A 21,208-nucleotide genomic window follows, 5' to 3' on the forward strand; every position below is an offset into this window, starting at 1 on the left:
AGTTGGATGTTTTTAATAAAATGTAATGTCATGCTTTTAGCATAAGCTGTACTTTTTATCAATATTTGAAACTGACATTCAAAAAATGTTAAAGATAAGTATTCTTGGAAAGCTTAAGATGTGAGTTTTTTTTTAAAAAGAAGAATGAATATAATTTTGCCTGTAGGAATTGATGATGATTGTACTTTTTGTTATTTACAAGAAAAAAATGACAAAATGCACAAATTATTACTATAGACTGACAACTGAAATAAATATAACAAGGGCCAATTGCTCAGTAATATTGTTATCAAGTATGCAATGTGTAAACCTAAAAATTTAGGAGGCATTTAAAAAGGCAAGCTGTTTTAATTTGAGGTCAAAGAATTGCAAGTCAGGCTGTAAAGACTCAGGTAGAAAACCTAAAATAATTCCCCAGAAGGAACATAATCAGGGTTTTTTATGGAAGGAAAAAAGGAAGATGAGGTAAGTAGTTAAAGAGAACATTAGAATTAACAAACTATTTTTGGATATACATTATTGGTTACTGGTTCTCTAGAAAGGATGAAAAGGGAACGTAATTAATTATATACTGTTGCTAAAAGTCTGTAATAATTAGTTCTTGTGATCCAGCTGATTTTTCAAACAATTGTTTGCTTGATGATTTCTTAAAACAATTGTACTTGACCCATTTTAAGGAGATAGGTGACGAAATAAGTGTCCAGAGAACTTTTCAGATGAGTGTAACACCAATACAAAATTACTTTTTAAACTATTATCTTTATACAAATGCAGGCTAAGCCTCCCCAAAATGTTCAGAGAGACTTCTACAAGATGCCTTGCCAAGGTGTGCCAGTTTGGCATGTGGATTATTTTGCGCTAAGGCCAACCAAGACCCTGTGGGCACACAAGAAACTTTACCACTCCTTTATTTACCTAGAAATATAAAAATAGGGGTGTCAGAAGCAGTTTATTTCAAGGAATATTCTATCAGAGAAAACTATATAGGTCTTTCTCATGAATCATGCTCTCCTCATATGAGTACCCTTCCTCTTCTTTGAAGCGCCAGGCTCTTATCCTATTCTTTATCCTAGGATCTTTATCCTATCCCATTCTTTATCCTTTATTCTTGGAAATCCTTATTTCTATTAGGTTCCCCATATATATGTAATAAAGTTTGGTTTTATCATCCTACTACTCTGTCTGATGTTAATTTGATTACGCAACAGCCCAAAAAGAATCTGAAAGGGTAGTGGAGTATTTTCCCTCCTCCCCAACAAAAGATACCGAAATCAAAAAATAGAATATGAGCATATAGTAAAAAGCAAATCTCCCTTCCACTTTAGTTCTTGTCTCAGAAGAAAAAAACTGCTACCAGATTTTTTTAAAAAGATTTATTTATTTATGCATGCAAAAGCTGGGTGTAGGCCAGAGGTGTGTGTGTGTGAGTGTGTGTGTGTTTGTGTGTGTGTGAGAGAGAGAGAGAGGATCCACCAGAGATAGAGTGGGGAGCAGAACAGATAAATCTACTGAAATATACTGCTAAGGGGAGCAGTGGGCAAGACAGGAGAGGTCTGCTGCACCATGTGGGTCATCTCCCTGGCCAACTGGGGAATCAAACTCATGCTGCAGTGCTGGAACTAGTGCTGCAGTCGCTGGCGATAGCTTGATAGCGCTGTCTTTAACCCCTGAGGCACCAGGGAGATCCTACTACCAGATTCTTATGGATAAAATTATCTTCTTTATAATACTTTTCTTCTCTAAAACTTTTTAACCCACCTATACTTCCATTTCAGTTGTTTCCAACCTTAATCCTTATACTCACTCTACATGCTATAGTCATAAAGACTACCCTATAAAGTTCACACTCTGAAACAGATTAATATAATAAATATGAAAACATCAAAGTTAGCCAGCTTATCAAGATGATGGTAATGAGCTTTGTATACTTTTCTTCAATATGAAAGAGAATGTCTTATTTTTATCATGTATTTCCAGAACTAAATTGGTTTATCTGAAGCAATCACTATGCCAGAATGAGTGGGCTAGACTTACGATATGAATCAGCCACACCGTGGAGCTAGGTACAATTCCAAAGACATAGTGGCTAAATTGGAACAAGATGCAAATAGACTTTGTTGAGTCACTTTCAGGGTCTAGAGCACCTAAAAGCTATTTGTGATACTGACACAAATTTGAGAAGACACAGCTTATATGATCCTTAATTTAGAAAACCAAAACAGAATACACGACTTACACAAGATTGTGAAAATAAAATATTTGCCTAGGTTTGCTAGGTTTAAGGAAAAGTTCTAATAACTTAATAGAAACGTATCCACTTATTACAAATTATTCCATACTACAACTATAAATTATTCCATACTACAACTATAAATTATAAATTATTCCATACTACAACTGTTTTAAAATATATTATTAAGACAGAGAAACTTCTTCATGAATTAATACATATTCAGATGAATGCTAGATTTTGTGTAGGGCCGACCACAAAGCCACTTAGGCTAGAAGTCTGTCAAGACTGATGATTTAGATTTGACTAAAGTTGATTTCACTCTATTTTACTACTAAATCAGTAAAGAGAATGCAAATATTAAACAAGATATAATGGTATTTTCAGGGCACAGAGGAAATCATCCCATGCAGGCAATCAAATAAGCACCAGACAGAGAAAAAGCCAAAAACAAGTTTAATAATAATAATAATATATATATATAGCTCTTGTATATATGGGAGAGACACAGCATGACTGAATTACTCAACTACATGGCTTCAGCATCATATTAAATGGCTTGGTGAAGACAGAAGAATGTTGGGGGGAAAGAAGGAAAAGCCATTTAGGGTGAAGGCACAACAGGCAAAGATATACAAAAGTTCTGCCTCCTAGCCATTGAAAAGGAATAATTAGATCTTCCATGCAGAACTTCCATGAGAAGTTTACATGTATATTTATCAAAAGCAACCTCTACCCAGCCTTTAGATCTTCTCCTATGAAATCAATATTTCATCAAAAAGACATATTTTGGTGTCAAGATTTTTGCTTCCCTACAGCACAAGTGAGTGGAAGGGGTTTCCAGATGCATCCATTTTACCTCATACAGGTCTGTACTATGATCTGCCACTGGGAAGGGGTCAAATCTGCATTCGAGGATTGATCCTAATTTTTTTGTATGACAGCGTACTATTGGGTCTTACTGAAATTTCAATCAAGTAAACTTGGCTACAATCTACATAGTATGTCCAGACTCCAAAATATGAACATACTTAAATTGTAAGATAATTCAGGAAATATTTATTGAATACCTATGAAATATTGAGCACTAAACCAGACACTGGAAAACAACCAATTAACTTTTTGTATCTGATTTTCAAATTTGGTTTGAATTCTCTGCCAAAGATAGCTAGCCATTTTGAGGGAAATTAGAGTTCTATGGTTTTTTTGGTGATCTTTTAGCTATCTTGATAATATTAGAGTGCTTGTTTTATCAAATAGCAAATTGTTGAAAATATGCTGGTTACTAGAGGGAAGGGTGTGCAATGGGAGGAGGGCATAGCAGAGGAAAGATGATTGGGTTATGGCACTGGAGATTTGGTAGACAGTAAGTGAGGCATGTACACATATGGATATGTGAAGTTGAATTCCCAAAATTATATAGTTATGTAAATAAGTAGTAAACCAATAAAGAAAAGTAGCAGATTGAACAGCAGATCAAAATTCTTTTTCTCTCGGGCCTCCCTGGTGGCACAAGGGGTTAAGATGCAACCTATGAAGCTGTCCGCAGCCTCTGCAGCGCGAGTTCGATCTCTGGCCTGCCAGGGAGCAACCCACATGGCACAGCAGACCTCTCCTGTCCCACCCACTACTCCCCTCAGCAGTGTATTTCAGTCAATCTGCCTGTTCTGCTCCCTGCTCTGTCTGGTGAATCCTCTCACCCCCCACCCCCACACACACCTCTGGCCTGTACCCCAGCTCTTGTATGCATAAATAAATAAATCCTTAAAAAAAATAAATTCTTTTTCTCTCATTATGCAAAAGATTTTATATTATTATCCTGACTTCAAAAGAAATATTCTGAGGACTATGAAGTCATATATTCCAGACAGCCACTAAATCCATTAAAGACACCAAAAGCAACCTAACTTGCCCCTGATTATAAGAAATAGATCAGGTACTTAGACATTTTTTTCAAGTAGGTCAATTGGGTGGTAACAGCAGGCAAGAAGAAAATAACACCAACTTCTTGTTGCCCTATTCTTTCCTCCTGGCTTCTGGATAAATGCTCTACTAGTTCGGTTTGCTCTTCACGATAGATAAGACTGGCTACTGACAAAGTGTTAATGGCTCCTCCAGGACAAGTTCATAGGTCATCCTCAAACCCGTTTTGGGGAAAGGGGATATAGAGAGGCACCGCAGGATCTCTGTGCTAGTGTTGTAGTTAGAGTTCAGATTTTACTTGCTTCCTACTCTGTTCCTATCAGAAGCAGGCATTTGTACTATTCTGCCAAGTTCTTACATAAGAGGCAAGGGCCTTTACATAATAAAGACCCATTCACAGAACCAAGTATCTAAACCTGTTATCTTGCTTAGGATGACAAAGTTGAGTAATATGCAGAAAATAAAATATTTTCATGGGCTAGAGGACAAGTACAAAATGTCCTCTAATTCACTAAATGAGACATTACAATTCAAAACATTCCAAACTAAATCATGACTTTTGCTTCTCTTGTTTCCAAAAGAGAAGATAATCATAAACATTCTTTAAGGAATATCCTATTAGAGGTCTGACACATCCTTCTTTTCATCTCCCCAGATGAGACAATTTCATAAGAATCTAAATCTCTGGGCTTCCCCTGGTGGCGCAGGGGTTGAGTGCTGGGCTGCCAGCTGCCTGCAGCCTCTGCAGTGCCGGTTTGATCCCCGGCCACCACATGAGGGTGGGTCCCACATGGCGCGACAGACCTCTCCTGCCAGGCCCACTGCTCTCCTCAGCAGTGTGTTTTGTCACTCTGCCTGTTCTGTTCCCCACTCTGGCTCTGGTGAATTCTCTCACCCTCCCGCGCTTCTGACTGTACCTAGTGCTTGAATAAATAAATAAATAAATCTTTGAAAAAAAAAAAATCTAAATCTCTAGTTTGCTACATTCTGGATAATTGCTTATATCTATTCTAAAATACTACATCATTTGCTTTTCTAGTGTATTGAAACCAAGGTTGTAGTACAGGCTTGTATTATAAATTTAACAGTGGCCATGTAAATGCTATACATTTAGAAAAGCAAGCTTTCAGTATTATGTTTTCATGTATATACAACAGTAAGACAAATATACATTTTCTATAATTATTTACTAGATACACATCTTAATTCAAAAAGCCATTGATGATTATGCAAGTACTAACATCTGACCAGTTTTGACCTGTATAAACAGTGATATCATTTGAGTACACTTAATTCCATAGTGGTTTCAAGAAGAAAGTATATAATGTAATAATAACAAATAGAAAAATGGAAGAAATAATTGGAATTAACTAAAATTCAATTCCGACTGTTAATATACCAAGACTATATAACTTACATGGTTTTCATACCTAAATTTTAAACTCTTTTGCCTACATTTGTATTAAACTATATACTAAGGTATAACAGGAAAAAGGGAAAGTGATCTATGCAAGATCTGAAAGATAAGGAAAGACATACAAACTGAGAATGTCAACAGTGACCATATTTTTGTTTCAAGAAAAGGTGTATTTTTTAAATGGTAAAATAATACTGTTAAACCTTGTATTTTCAAGGAAAATATCTAAAAACATAGATTTATTTGCTAGCTTAAGGTTATTTGAAAATACTGAAATGATTGGTAGCAAGTCACCTATAATCCGAGAACTATTAAAAATTCAATTAAAAGATGACAAAGTACTCCACATCAACCCTCTAATCCCCTTCCTCTTAAATAGCCCTTGCCACGCATATTAACTTCATCAAGTTTTTACTTAGCCTTATTGATAGGTTATTGTAAAATGTGACTTTAAGCAAAATGTTAGCTGAGATTGTTTTTTCTCAACGACATTATAATGAAACAATGAACTGCTGGACTTATAAATTTATTTTTATGAAATGAACTGGTCTATAACTCACTTTTTCTTTTTAATTAATCTTGCATGTTTTCCCAATCAGTACAAATAGGTCTACCTCACTGGTCTTAAAAAGCTGCAAAGCATTTCACTACATAGATGCTTTATAACGTATTTGATCATCTCTTTATCTTTGCAATATGCCTATTGGTTTTTATTTTATTATGCCTGTATTATTGGTGAAAAATTCCGGCCCCTTCTCCCCTGGTGCGCAGGAGGTTGAGCACAGTGCTGTGAAGCTGTCCTCAGCCTCTGCAGCGCGGGTTCTATCCTAGCCGTCCAGAGAGATTCCAAAATGGTGCGGTAGACCTCTCCTGTCTCGCCAGTTGGTCCCCTCAGCATTGTGTTTCAGTCAGTCTGCCTGTTCTGTTCCCTGCTCTGTCTCTGGTGAATCCTCTCACCCTTCTGCACATCTGGCCTGTACCCCGGTTCTTGTACACATGAATAAATAAATCTTTAAAAAAAAAATTCCTCCTTTACTGGGGATGTGGCCAAAAGTTTGCTAAAAATTGAGGTTATCAAAGATTCATGTTGAAACACATAACTTTAGAAAATAGGTTACATTTGTATTAGACTATATACTAAGGTATAAAAGAATCAAAGAAAAAAAAACAGTAAAATACACACACATATACACACAGAGAGAGAAATAGAAAGGAATATTCTGTTTTTATTTTTAAGACAATATTAAGAATGGATGAGGAAGTTATAAAATGAGACTTTAACCTGGTAAGGCAAAGGTGTTTTAAGTCCAAAATTGAGGGCTTTTGAAGATTTAAGTTTGTTGTTTTGAAGATTTAAATGTGTTGACCTGTGGAAGAGATGAAGCAGGCCAAGTTGCAAAGCAAAGTTAATGAAACATGCAAAATCCTAATCAGCTTAGTTGGGAGTCAGCATTACAGAACAGCACTTTCGGAAAAGTATGTTGCAAGCCATTGCTACATTTCTCTTGTTATTAACTGGAGACAAGAACTGAGAACTAAGTAGCCACAAAGAAAGCCACTGGCTAACTCCAGAAAAACAAGGCAGATACAAAAATGATGATTGAGGAAAGTACATTTCTTTACTACTTTCATGCATTATTTCATCTTTTAAGCACTGCTCCCAGGCCTACTGATTGTAATCTACTGTTGGGATCACATGATAATGTTATTAAGAGAGAATGGACTTTGGTGTCTAGATGGACCTCGGCTCAAATCTCAACTCTACCACTTTTTTAGCTGAGTCACCTTAGTAAAGTTATTTAACATTTAGAGTTTCAATTTCTACTTATAAAATAAAAATAATAGTATTTGTTCAGTAAATGTTGGGTAGGAGATCTTGATAACATACCTAGCAAATTGTATTAGAAGCACTTGTCTTTGCAATTGCAATTACATTACTCCAAGCACTGGTTTTCAAATTGTGGTTCTCAGATGGGCAACTTCAACATCAAATTTGAGTTCATTAGAAAAGCAAATTCAGATGGTTTGGGTTGTGGCCCAGGGTACATTTTAATTCTTATACATGTTGAAGTCTGAGAACCACTGCCTCCAGAGCCTGGCTAGACATGTTCACATGATCATTTCCATTAATGAGAATAAAAGGATCCAGCAGTCATGTGCAGAGCCAATTTATCCATTAAGTATAGGACCCATAGTGCTGGCGGTTCAAGATATTTTTAAAGGCTCATGAAAAATACTTTAAATATTATTTCTTTTAAAATCAGAAGAAAATTAAGATCACATAATAAATACGGAATAATGACTTTAACCTGGATTTTATCTTTATACCAAAGCACTTGTAAAATTAACTAGCTTACAAACTAAAAATATAATTCCATATCCAGCAATCTGAATTTGGCTTTTAAAAATGCTTAATATGGATCCTCCCTGGTGGTGCAAGGGGTTAAGACACAACCTATGAAACTATCAGCAACCACTGCAGCACCAGTTTGATCCCCAGCCAGGGAAAAGACCCACATGGCGCAGCAGACCTCTCCCGACTTGTTCGCTGCTCCCCTCAGCAGTGTATTTCAGTCAATCTGCCTGTTCTGTTCCCCACTCTTTCTCTGGTGAATCCTCTCATCCTCCACAGCGCTGACCTGTACCCTAGTTTTTGCATGCATAAATAAATAAATCTTAAAAAAATGCTCAGTATATTTCTTGTGGAAGAAGCAGGCATAGAGCCTAGGAAAGTCTTAATTCTGTCTGGTCATACAAAAATTTAACTTTTAATTTATAAATATTATTAATGAAGGAACTGGCCATTATAAAGAATGTGTGTTATTCTGAGGATATATTCACTTTCAAATTTAAAATGTTCATTTGAACTTAATCAAAAGTTTAAAAAAAGTAAGCATCAATGTTTTAGGTACTAAACAGTCTGCTAAAATAGGAGGGAAATCTGTGATACTGAAAAGGGAAAGTATTCAATAAAAGAACTGGAAAGAAAAAAGCAACAGGAAACATGACAGGATTAAACAAGAGCAAAAATAAGATAACCAACAAGTTGAAAGTGAAGTAGAATATTATGATGTAGATATTATATTAAAACAGAAACATATATATTAACAAGAAACAGTCTCCTATAATACTCATTGTTCATCTCATCTGACACCAATTATTTAGGCCTTCAAAAACCATCAACCAGACATAATTTGCAGAACCTTCTTATGTCTTTGGAATTTGCCATTAATAATGGACTAACTAATGCTGCCTTCTAAGTGTAGTGTTTAAAAGACCAAGATTGATAATTGTGCTTTCAAGAAACAAGAATTAAAATTACTTAAATTTAATATTTTAATATTAATAACATTAACATTATTTTATTAATAACGATTACATTCTACCAGCAAAGAACATGAGTCGGTCTAATATAAGTCATTTTAAAGTTGGCTAAAATAAACAACAGTTCTGATACAAAATAAGAATTTATAGTACCCTACAGTGAGAAAGCTTGTTATTGTCTGTTATGAACCCAAATCTTTCTTTCAGGCCTTTCTTTCTTCCAGGCCTCCTTAAATAACTAACGTTTCCAGATTGCAATATTCACCAAAATCAAACCTTAGGTTCACACTTGGATTACTAATTCATTTTAGGATTTCTGCCATATTATGGAAAACATATTTTCTTGACCTCTGAGAAGACTGTATGAGATGGTTTCTAAGGAGTTTAGGTTCTTGAATTCTATGATTCTGACTTTTCCTTGGAAAATGTTATTTCAGATATGTTGTTGTCATTTCTTTATTCATGAAACAAATATTTGAACGTGTTTTACTCTTCATCTGAGGGGCATTTTTTTTGTGTAAATAGCCTTGCACCAGCAGGTTAATACATATTTGTTTCTGCTCCCTGCTCTGGCTCCGGTGAATTCTCTCACCCTCCCGCGCTTCTGACTGTACCCAGTGCTTGTATAAATAAATAAATATATCTTAAAAAAAAAAAAACTACTTCTTCCATATCTCTTGATTCTATTTCACATGAAATAGTTGGAGTTTAATGAAGGTAAAAATGCTGCAAGAGGCTATGAAGTAGGTAGGTAGGGCCCAGCAGCAATTCAGTACTTAAGGTTTTATCTTAAGAGCAATGGCAAACCTTTGAATGGTTTTAAACAAGGTTTAAAATCTACTCTGATTTGTATTTTAAAAAAAAAGATTGTGGCTTTTGTGTGAGAAATGGATTAGAAGATGGGTAAACAGAACAAGGAATCACTTGTTTGATGCTATTATTACAGCAGTTGGCTGCAAGGTAGAATGGCTAAGGCAGAGTGAGGGGAGTTGGAATTGGAAAAAATATGGATAGAATCAAGAGATATGGAAGAAGTAGTTTTTTTTTTTTTTTAAGATATATTTATTTATTTATACAAGCACTGGGTACAGTCAGAAGCGCGGGAGGGTGAGAGAATTCACCGGAGCCAGAGCAGGGAGCAGAACAGGCAGACGGACCGAAGTACACTGCTGAGGGGAGCAGTGGGCAGCAGGAGAGGTCTGCGCTCCATGTGGGACCCTCACCAGTGGCCGGGGATCGAACCGGCGCTACAGAGGCTGCGGGCAGCTTCGCAACCCAGCGCTCAACCGCTGCGCCCCCGGGGAGGCCCAAGAAGTAGTTTTTTTTTAAAGATTTAGTTTATGCATACAAGAACTAGGGTGTAGGTCAGGGGTACAGGGGGTGAGATGATCTACCAGAGAAAGAGTGGGGAGTAAAACAGGGAGATTCACTGAAATACACTGCTGAGGGGAGCAGCAGGTGAGACAGGAGAGGTCTGCTGAGCCATGTGGGTTAGCTCCTTGGCTGGGGATCCAACTCCTGCTGCAGAGGCTGGCGACAGCCTCATAGCACTGAGACTCTAATTCCTGCACCACCAGGCAGGCCCAAGAAGTAGATCTTATGTAAGAATAAAGTCAAGAATGATTTCCAGGTTTCTGGCTTGTGAAGCTGGTGGGTGACAGCTGGGTGGATGACACTGTTTACTAAGTGAAGAGAGAAGTAATTTTGGGGAGGGTCTCATGCTCTTGGATGCTTCCAAAGGATCCTGCAGATTATTTTAGTCCTGCTTTCCTCTGAATTCTGATTTAGTGGGCTGATTGTGTAGTCTTGAGGACACTGGTCCTTTGATTGTCACCAGTGATTATTAGGTCTTATAGGATTCAGAATAAAGAAAACTGAGGGAATGCTTAATAATATGGGGACTCCTGAAAAAGTGTCTTTGAACCAATTTAAAGAGGCTACAAGTTAAATGGTAAATTGCCTGCAAAGCTCTCAAATGCAGGGTGTGGTGAAAACATACTAAGGGTTTTTAACAGAAGGATCAGTGCTTTCTGCTGCAAAAAAAACAAAGTCTACTCGTTTGAGGAGAACAGGGATCTAGAGAAGGCATTAGCATATAGAACTTATAGGGTGTGAGGGGACAGAGTTAAAGAGGAGGGACCTCTGCCTCTATTTTAACAGTAGGAAATAAAAAACAGTGTGTAAGTACAGATGCAGGTTGTTTTGATAAACGAAGGAATGTTCTTATGGTTTACATTTCTCTTTGAGGTAGAAAATAAGGAATTGTGATGGGAAAGAATTGGAGATGTTTGATACCGTTGTGGACATTTGGGAGAGCAGGTTGTTCTGAAAATCTGCTAAGACTGGTAATACTTTCCTGTGAGGTGGCAGTTAAGATACTGATATTTAGTGGAACTAATGTCTGTTGGGTGACTTTCTTCAGTAATGCTCACGCTTTTATGTTCCTAAAGAGAAGGTGGGCATTAGAGTTTACTCAGGGTGAGGGTTTAGGAGAGGAAAGCAGGGGAATGGCAGAGAGGTAAAGGAATTGAGCGTATAATTTAAAAAAGAATAAATAATGTATCATGAAATACAAAGTAGGTAGAAAGAAAATAAAGATAAGAGAGAAAATGGAAGACACAAAGGATTTAGGGATCATAATGAGATTGAAAATAGCCATAGTAGTTGTGATAGGAGATAGGATGTTGCAGTAACTGAGTATGGAATAGAAGTAAGTAGGTCCAGGGTTAGATGGGAATGGATGGCCAGAGAAAGTGAGTAAAAAGATAATGGAAAAAAATGGCTAGGTTTAGAATTTTGGGTGGCAGGAACCTATTTTTTTCTTTGTTCCTACTTTTCTTTAATGGAATAATTAGAAAAAATAAAGTAGCTTATTATACTGGCTGTAATTAGCTATTTATTCAAACTTAAAGTAGTCCAAATTTTTCTTCATTTATTTAATGCCAGAATTATATTTTGTGTAAAATGACAATAAGTCAGCTGACATCTGACTAGCATTTGCTTAAGCTGATAACAATAAAAACATGCCGGGCCTTCCTGGTGCCACAGGAGTTAAAGACAGTGCTATCAAGCTATCACCAGCCACTGCAGCATGAGTTTGATCTCCTGCCAGGGAGCTAACGCACATGGCAGAGACCTCTTCTGTCTCACCCACTGCTCCCCTCAGCCTTGTATTTCGGTAGATTTGCTTGTTCTGCTCCCCACTCTCTCTGGTGAACCCTCTCCCCTGCCCCCCACTCATGCCACCTCTGGCGTGCACCCCAGGATCTTGTACGCATAAATAAATAAATATTTTTAAATGCTATATTTTTAATAAAAACTGAATATATAACTCAGAGAACTGGTTTTGTAATTAGTCCTATTGCTAATATTCAAAGGTATTCTCTGTAACATTCCTCAGCTTCAAAAATATTTGTACAAAGAAGAAAGGTTACCAATTGAACATATGTACTAAGGACAGCTAAATTTCAGGGCTATTTCCTAAGCCTGAGATTTTCTATGCCCTGAATCCTGAATAAAGGGACACATGATACTACCAATTCTTAGGTGATAATATTCATAAGGAAGAACAGTGATTTCTGAAAATATCTTAAATCTTATACTTGAATAGGGAAAATGACCATTTCACTAGTAATTGCAGACTCATATGGTAAGAGTAATTGAACTGGAAAGGAATTGACTGCTTTATCCGAGAGGTTTCCTTAGTGTAGTCCGCTGATCAGTAGCAACTGCATGAACTGGGAATTTGTTAAAAATACAAATTCTTAAGTCCACTTCAGACCCACTGAATGGGAAACTCTCCCCTGGTGTGAGAACAATCCATTTTAATAAGCCTTTCCTGGGTATTCTGATGAACACTTAAGTTTGAGAACCATTGGTTTAATTTATACTTTTTAAGTTGGGATCCCAAGAGATTAGCTGAAATTAATAAGATTTAAAATAAAACAATGGAGGGCCTCCCTGATGGTGCAGTGGTTGAGGGCTGGGCTGAGAAGCTGCCCGCAGCCTCTGCAGCGCTGGTTCAATCCCCGGCTGCTGGGCGAGGATCCCACATGGCGCACAGACCTCTCCTGCCACCAGTTGCTCCCCTCAGCAGTGTACTTCATCAGTCTGCCTGCTCTGCTCTCCCCTCTGGCTCTGGTGAATTCTCTCACCCTCCCGTGCTTGTGCTTCTGACTGTACCCAGCGCTTGTATAAATAAATAAATAAATAAATAAATAAATAAATAAATCTTTAAATAAATAAATAAAACAATGGATTTTGTGTGAAAGAGGGTAATTCAAATTGCATAAAAGTTATTTTTTATACAACTCCACCTTGTTTCCCATTCCATGTGTATTAGCTTCCCATGGTTGCTATAACAAATAACTATTAACTTAACAATTTAACAAAAATGTGTATCTTACAGTTCTGTAAGGTCAGAGGTCCAACATCTATCTCATTGGGCTAAAATCAAGGAGTCATAGATGTCCCCTTTGGAGGTTCTAGCGGAGAATCAGTTTTGTTCATATTCTTTGCCTTCTGGCATCTTCTTCTACTTTCAAAGTCAGCATGTACGTACTTTAAAATTAGAGAATTATTTTTTAAAATTACATTTTGGAGTCATTACAAATGTGCCCAGTTGCCCACATCTGCCTATCATCTACACACTTCAATATTATACTGTCATTGGCACAGACTCTATGTCATAGAGCATCACAACTGGATCATGCAATATCCTCAAGCAACAACAACAAAAAATTATATTCATTACATTAGTCACTAAATCAGGAAAGAATATCCGTTCATTTTAGGTAAAGATTTTAAATGCAGTTTAACAAAAAGCTTTTCTGCTTATGTCTTGGTTAAACAGAACAGTTCATTACCCGGATTGCACTTAGTCAGCTTTTCTGCATTTTAATTCTTGTTAAATTTTCATTGCTCTATGTTCCTAGATTTTTCTTTCTTAAAGACAACACAGCTAAAGAGCAGAGTTTCCCTTATACATGACAGGGCTATGTGTAACTCCTTTCCTTTTCCGTATTTTCCAGATTTTCATCACTGAACATGTCTTACTTTTATAATTTAAAAAGTGAAAGAAAATAGGAAAAGAAAAACAGCCATGCTATCATGACAAACAACAGTAAGACCTGACCTAAACGGTAGGGTGTGGTTTGGGACGTCTTCGGTACAGAAATAACAGGACCTTTTTTTTTGATTGTCATCCAAAGTGTACTGCAGAAGCTTCCCTGATAAATTATTTCGAAAACTTTAAATGAAAATGAATGAACGCCACGAGCCCCTGCTCCAACATGATTGCACTACCTCACGCTACCTTGTCTCGTCAGCTGGCTAGGGTCTAAACTCCGGGCCTTCGCAAAGAGATCCACTTTGTACATTTCTCGGGCAACTGTGGGGCCGCACAACCCCAATTCATCACCGGTCAGCTTAGAGGCCACCGCACGCCGGGTCCTCCATGGGGCCGTCGGTGGTCGGGATTTTGGACGAAACGTGTCCAGGCCGAGCTGGCGCCACAAAGGGCCGGGGCTACCGACAGCCGGGGCGGCCGGCGCCACAAGGCGGTGTTCCGTGCGGGGCGTCAGCCCCCTCGGCTCGCGAGCCGGCCGGGCCCCTGAGGGGGAGCTGCGCTGGGGGCGGCGGCGGCGGCGGCGGGGCGGGGGCGGGAGTCGGGCGGCAGCTCCAGCGCCCGTGGGGGAGGAGCGGCGGCGGCGGCGGCTGGAGCTGCTGTGGCGACGGACGCGAGGCGGTGGCAGCCGAGACCCACCCCTGTCCACATGGACAGTCGCAAAGGCCTTCTCTGATGCATTCACGCCTGGGCGGGGTGGGCGGACGGCCGTAGCGGCGGCGGCGGCGGCGGCTGCAGAAGGAGCGAAGGGCTTGAGGCGCCTGACGGTCGCGGAGACCTCGCCGCCCCGGCGCGGCCATTTTACGGCCTGGGACGAGGGGAGGCGTGTTAGTGTGCTCGCCCTTCAGCCTCTCCGCCTGGGGCTCGCGGCTGGGGGAAGCTTTTCAGGCGGCCTGGGTGGGCGGTGGATGGGGAGTCGTGGGCCAAGAGGCACCGGGCCCGGGAAGCGCCGTCGCCGTCGTCGCCGCTCGCGTTCCCCCGGAGGGGCCTGAGGAGAAGCCCAGGCCGCGGGCCTCGCCGCCCGCCCGCCCGCTCCCCCGCCCGCCGGCTGCCGAGAGGCCCCGGAGCGCCCGGCCTGCTTTTGTGGAGGCCTGTCTGGACGTGGGGACGCCGCCTGCCTGACGGCTGAGCCCTCGGCCCGCAACCCTGAGGCGGCTACCCTCCTGCGGTGCGGCCCCTCTTCCCGGCGAGCGCGGCGGCGGTGTGGGCCATGGATTAAGAAGGAGGCGGCGTGGGAGGAGGAAGATGGCGGCCGGCAAGAGCGGCGGCAGCGCAGGGGAGATTACTTTCCTGGAAGGTATATCTGTATTGCCCTTGCGCGGGGTGGGGAGACACAGGAAAACGTGGCCCGCCGATCCCCGGATATTCAGTTATTCCCCCTGGGTGGGTTTGGGGGGCGGCTGAGGAACGGGGGGCGGGGGCTGCCGGGCCTTGGCGGGGAGGGAATGCGCTGCGAGCGCTCTGGGTTCGAGTCCGCCGGGGTGAGGGCCTGGGCGGGGAGCTGGGCCCGCCGCGAGGGCGCGGGTGGGCCGGGCTGCGAGCCGGAGTTGGTGGGTGTCCCTTGAGTACACGCACAGATCTGACATTTAAACGTGTTTTTGGTGGCGGCCTGAGGATGAGAGAAAATTGCATCCAGGTCTTGTTTAGTGTTCACGGAAAGTTTGAAATTGCTACGGTTGGGTGAAATGGGGGGCCAGTCCAAGCAGGGAGGGAAGAGGTAGGTTTACCGAGTACGTCTAATACCGCCCCGGTCTTTCTGTTTTTCGCTGAGCTTCAGGCTTCCTTTACAGCCTTCATTCAGATTAGGCCTGACCTTTCCTGATATTCTTACGGAATGTGTTTTGCTGAAGGTACTTTATAAAATTGTTTGTTTGAAAAAAGAGGACGAGATTCACAGTATCAATTTTGGGACAGTCACGAAGTTCGGGTGGTTCCATTTAAAAATGGAACCCTTCTGTGAGGGAAAGTTAATTTGCTGTAGGTGAACTAAGCCAGTCTTAAGAAAGGCTGTTATTGTTTGTGATGGGTGCAATGGATCAAAATATTGGCTCTTTGCCCCTATGTATAAGGACCCAAAAAGCATAGCTAAAGTCATTGTTGAATGAATTTTAACTCAGGAACTTTTAATTTTCACATTGCTTAATTTGAATGTGAACTCAGTATTTACACTGGTAATTGAGTTTACAGACTTGTCTAGGAAAAGGAATCGCCACTGTGCAGGGATCCTTAAAAAGGATTAACTAACTACTCTGGGTAATTTTGCAAAGGCAATTTTCATATTCAGTATAAGCGATACTTTGAAAAAAACTAGAAACATCTCAATTAAGAAAGCACAATGCAAGTTTGTCTGTTCCAAAAGAGGGACTGTCATAATTGGTTTACTTTTAATATTGACATTTCCTGGAACTTAGTAGGTGTTCAATATTAGCCTCATGAACCAATAGGTGAGAAAAAGATATCTTAATTTTTTAAATTCTCACTTGAATATAGCAAAGCAAAATATAAAACTATCCTGCTATTCAAACCAATCATTACCTAAAAGTGTTGAGAGTTTTATATGTGATTTCTGATAAGATGATGTGGAAAGCCTGTAAGTTCTTCAAGTTTCCTTTCTACCTCAAACTGTTGAGAGCTGTCTCTAAAATTCCTAGTAAGAAGATGTGGAAAGCCTGTAAGTTCTGGATTCATTTCATAGTATTTTCATTCTAATTGGAGCAGAATAGGTACCTGTCAGAAGCTGAGAGTGGTTGTAGCTTGTGTCACAGTTGTTGCTTTGTGTGTGATTTTGTGTTATGAATTGGAACGTCAAGAATGCTTACTGATGCTTATTTGATTCAGTGTGGTGCAGTTGATTGTACTTTTGTGCTACTGTGGGCTTCTGATTCAGTTTAAGTCCTGACTAGATGAACATAAGGAGAATAAAAAAGTAAAGCAAAGGAGATGCAGGGCTGATGTAAATTTCAGACTGTTGCTTTAGCTTGTGCAAACTGGCTTAAGCATCATTGAATGAACAGGTGTGATAAATCTGAGTTTCACCATGTCTCCAGCATTCTTATAAATCAAATGGTGATTTGTTTATAATAGCATAAGGGACAGAAAGGATTTGTTTCTCATATCTGATTTTCATATAGTTTTTAAATAAATGGATTGATATTTACTACTACTTGTATTTCTTATTTAATTTTTCATGATTTGATTTCATACACTTTTAATAATAAAATAAAGTTCTCCACCATAACTTGACAGGTTTTGTATTACTGTGCTTACATGTTTTCAAAATGTTTCCCCATAGGCTTTTATAATTTAATATTTAAATATCTACTCAGTATATTTTTTTTATTCCCCAGTAGACTTCTTGAAAAACTGAGGTAGGTGTTTACTCAATCATCAAATATTTGTAGCAGCCTACTCTGTTTGAGGCACTGTGCGTGCCTAGGTGAATACAGTAGTACATAAGGTAGTTAAGGTCCCTGCTTTCACTTATAGTAGGAAGGACTTTTAATAAATAAGTAAAAATTTAGAACAATCTTAATCCATATTTTCAGTTTCCTGTGAAATGTCATACTGCCCCCACTCCCACTATGTACAGACACTCTGTGTTCCCTTTCACTGTTTTATTTTTCATAATAGCAGTTATCATATAATGTTTTTTTCATGTTTTTAAATCCTACTAAAATATCTGCTCCATGAAACCAATGATTTTATCTTTTCAACATCTTATTTCTTGCACTTGGAGCATATTTGCTATTAATTTAAAAAGATGGCAACTGGGGCCTCCCTGGTGGTGCAGGGGTTAAGCGTCAGCACGCTCAAGCTATAGCCAGCTACTGCAGCATGAGTTCAATCCCCTGCCAGGGAGGTGACCCACATGGTGCAGCAGAGCTCTCCTGATTTGCACGCTGTTCCCCTCAACAGTGTATTTCAGTAGATCTGCCTGTTCTGTTCCCTGCTCTGTCTCTGGTGAATCCTCTCACCAACCCCCCCACCTCTGCCTTGTATCCCAGTTCTTATATGCATAAATAAATAAATCTTAAAAAAAAAAGATAGTAACAGTATGATAAAAAGTGTGGAAGAAATACATGGAGCAATGAAAAGAAACAGTGCCATTTTAAACAGTGTTAGAAAGGCCACCCTGAGGAGGTGACACCTTAACTAGGAGACATTAGAGTATGGCAGTAAAGATTCAGAGGTGTATATAGCTTCTTTTTTAAACAAAAAGAAGGTTGTTAGGGCTGAAACAAAGCAAGCAAAGATGATATGAAAGAGATAACGAGATAACTCTATCTCTATCATGGATAAATCATCCATCATGAAAGATCACAAACTTTCTGAGACAAAGAAGTTCATTGAAGAGTTTGGGGCAAAGAGGGGGGTGTCAGGATATGATTTATCTTCTTTTAAAAATCACTTTACTTTATGTAAGCGAATTAGAGAAGAACAATAGTAAAGGCAGAGACACAAGTTAGAATATTGTAGTCTAAAATGTAGAGGAACTTGGATTAGAATGGTGGTGGTGGAAGACTAGGAAAGAAAAATGGATAGATGGGAGATATTTTTAGATACAGAGCTTACAGGGTCTCTTGATTGCATACTCAGAATCAGTAGGGGAGGAATCAAAGATGACTCATAGGGCTTTGGTTTATGGTGTTAGGGGTTAATTCCATTTACTGAGATGGAGTAGACCAGTAGAGGAATGAGAAGTAATAACTGCTTTGGTCAAATTAAATTTAAGATGACTGTTTGTCATCCATGTTCTAAATTATGTTTTACATCCTCATTATTACTAAGTAAAATGCTAATTCCATTTCCTTTTCTGGCTTCATTAGTCCAAAAACCTATACTACTCTCGTACTTAATTTTTTTTATATACTGTCACACTAAAATTGTGTGAATTTATAATCAGGCTGCTTATATTGAATTCTTTTCTTTCCACTCTTTGACTTATTTATTCTCTTTTATTGACTTAAGGTTGTCTCAAGTGACCCCTTTTCCTCTTGTGATAGATGGTTTTGGCAGTGTTCTCTCTCACTCACTAGATAATTTTTGAGCATCGGTAATGTTGTAGGTACCTTGCTGAGAAGCACAGCGATAAGGAGAGGAAAAGATTTCCCCATGGAGTTTCCAGTCCAGTGACAGGAGTCAATAATAAAATAACCACACTTGCAAATGTTAAATTATAACTGATAAGTACAACAACAAAATGAACATTTGGTCTAATCAAGTCAGGGTGAAGGTGAATAGAGAAGGAAAGGGGAGGCAGAACTTTCCAGGCAGAGGGAATAAGCGAGAGTATAACATGTTTAGGGAACTAAAAGGATTGAGTGGTGCTAGCAGGGAGGGATGGTACAAGGTAAGCCCAGAGGTAACATCATTTGATTTGTTTCAAAAATGGTCATTGACTACCTCATGAGGAACACTGCAGGTAGAGATTATCACTTAGGAGACTTGCAGTATGGAGCAAAGGTGATGGTAACTACTTAGTGCTTATAACCTTTCTTTTTGAATTCTCTCCATTTCTTTGTGGAACTTTTGATAAGTACTTCCTCTCATTTGATTCTTTTTGATATTGTACTTGTTCATATCTAGCTTTCTTTTCTTTTGCCTTTTTTCTTTCAATTAATTTTCCTACCAGTATTTTCTCCCCCTCCCCCCCCTTTTTTTTTCCTTAAAGTGACTTCTTTTTTCATATATGTGTATGTGTATTTTGTTTTCCTTTCCATTCTGGTTCATCTCCTCACTCTTTGTGGACCTTGTCTGCTACTTGAAAAGACTGATGTTAAACTATTGCCATGTAGTTTTCATACCAGCAAAATTGCTTATGTCTCCATATTTTTATTTTACATATAAATGCAGTTTGGAACCCAGTTAGTCTGCCATTTTTACTGGGAATATTACACTATCTCTCGAACCAAAATAAAATTTCTCCTTAATGTGCAATCCATGACTGTGAGCAAGGTCATTAATTTCTGTCTGTTCAGGGGAACATACCACGAAGTTCTCCATTGAACCCTGCTCCTTTTTCTTTTGATTATACAATTTTTAGAAACTGTATCATGGTGTCATCCCTATTAACTCCACAGTTAAGTGTGTTTATTTTCTGGTTTCATTCCTGGAAATAATTAGATAAATTCTAGCTGTCTTTTGATTTCATGTACTCACGTGTAACAGTAAAGTAGACCTTGGCTTGTAATGTGATTTTCACTAGAGATGCTTTGATGATAGGAACTCAAAAGTCAGAATGCTATGATTCAACATAGAGCTATACTACTTACTAAACTATGTGATCTTGGCTAGATTACTTCAGTTTTTTTTTGTTTTTTATATTTGTAAAATAGGAACAGTACTTGTAGTTACCTCGTAAGGTGGCCATGAAGATTAAATGTGTTAAGATACAATAAATTCTTAGACCAATTGCAGGCATAAGTGCTATGTGTTAGTTGGTATTGTATTTCTTAGCAGGTAGAGAAGAGATAAAGAACTCCCTTTCTTGCTTTTCTTCTCTTTGATTTTACCTTTTATTGAATTCTAGTTTTTTTTCCCCCCACTTACTACTTCTCTTTTTCCGTGTATTAGCTACTTGTTCTTGATATTCTATGTTGTCTAGAGAGAGAAGAGAAATTACGTATTCCATGTCTAGATTCCATTAAGTTGATTGTTCCTGTTGCCATTATAAAAATATGTTGAATATTTGAGGAAATCAAGAGATAGAGGGTTATGTGATCCCTTAGAATAAATTAGTGGTGAACTCAGAACTGGAGATTGGAATTTGATAAAGCCTTTGACCTACCTTCCTTCCTCCCCTCCCTCTCCTCCTCCCCTCTCTCGCCCTCCTTATTCCTTTGCTTCCTCATTCCTTCCTTTAATCTGCTTTGCCTTTGGGAGGGGGTTTGGATCAGAGAAGGAAAAGTGATAGGAAATTATGGGGAATTAATCATTTATTGATGAAGAAGCTAAGGGCAAAAGCAGAATCCACAGATCTCTCTGGCCCAACTTCAGAAAAACTGTCACTTCTGCCATGTTCTTTTGTCATAGGGTCATTATGCCAGCCTAAGCTTAAGGAGAGAGAAAGTAGACCTCACTATTCAATAGGTCTAGTGGCAAAAAGTTTGCAGACACAGCAACTTTTTCCCACACATAATTAGTATTTTATTTTTCTTTCAATGAAGTCATAGTATTTCTCAAATTTCAA

General features: G+C 39.0%; 2 protein-coding genes across 14 annotated transcripts in view; one reads left to right on the forward strand and one right to left on the reverse strand.

Moving 5' to 3' along the window:
• FILIP1 (filamin A interacting protein 1) overlaps positions 1–14,450 on the reverse strand; it is a 259,100-nt gene extending 244,650 nt beyond the window's left edge. For 5 of the 9 annotated variants that reach the window (XM_054698951.1, XM_054698945.1, XM_054698941.1 and 2 more), the window contains exons 1-2: positions 14,209–14,250; positions 13,301–13,454 (exon numbers count right to left, since the gene is read on the reverse strand). Coding sequence is in view for 2 of the 9 variants with exons in the window: in XM_054698939.1 (XP_054554914.1) it covers positions 14,209–14,272 (64 nt within the window). In the remaining 7 variants the exon portion in view is untranslated. Of the gene's footprint in view, positions 1–13,300; positions 13,455–14,208 lie in introns of all 9 variants that reach the window. The other 4 variants (XM_054698939.1, XM_054698937.1, XM_054698952.1 and 1 more) reach the window with 3 other exon arrangements.
• A 643-nt stretch (positions 14,451–15,093) lies between these two features.
• The window catches only part of SENP6 (SUMO specific peptidase 6), an 88,415-nt gene continuing 82,300 nt past the window's right edge, over positions 15,094–21,208 (forward strand). For 3 of the 5 annotated variants that reach the window (XM_037519985.2, XM_054698955.1, XM_054698957.1), the window contains exon 1: positions 15,221–15,316. In XM_037519985.2, coding sequence (XP_037375882.1) covers positions 15,265–15,316 — 52 coding nt within the window. In that variant the 5' untranslated portion in view covers positions 15,221–15,264. Of the gene's footprint in view, positions 15,317–21,208 lie in introns of all 5 variants that reach the window. The other 2 variants (XM_054698958.1, XM_054698959.1) reach the window with 2 other exon arrangements.

This window comes from Talpa occidentalis, unplaced genomic scaffold (assembly GCF_014898055.3).
Source record: "Talpa occidentalis isolate TD23 unplaced genomic scaffold, MPIMG_talOcc4v2.1 talOcc4.2, whole genome shotgun sequence".
NCBI lineage: Eukaryota > Metazoa > Chordata > Mammalia > Eulipotyphla > Talpidae > Talpa > Talpa occidentalis.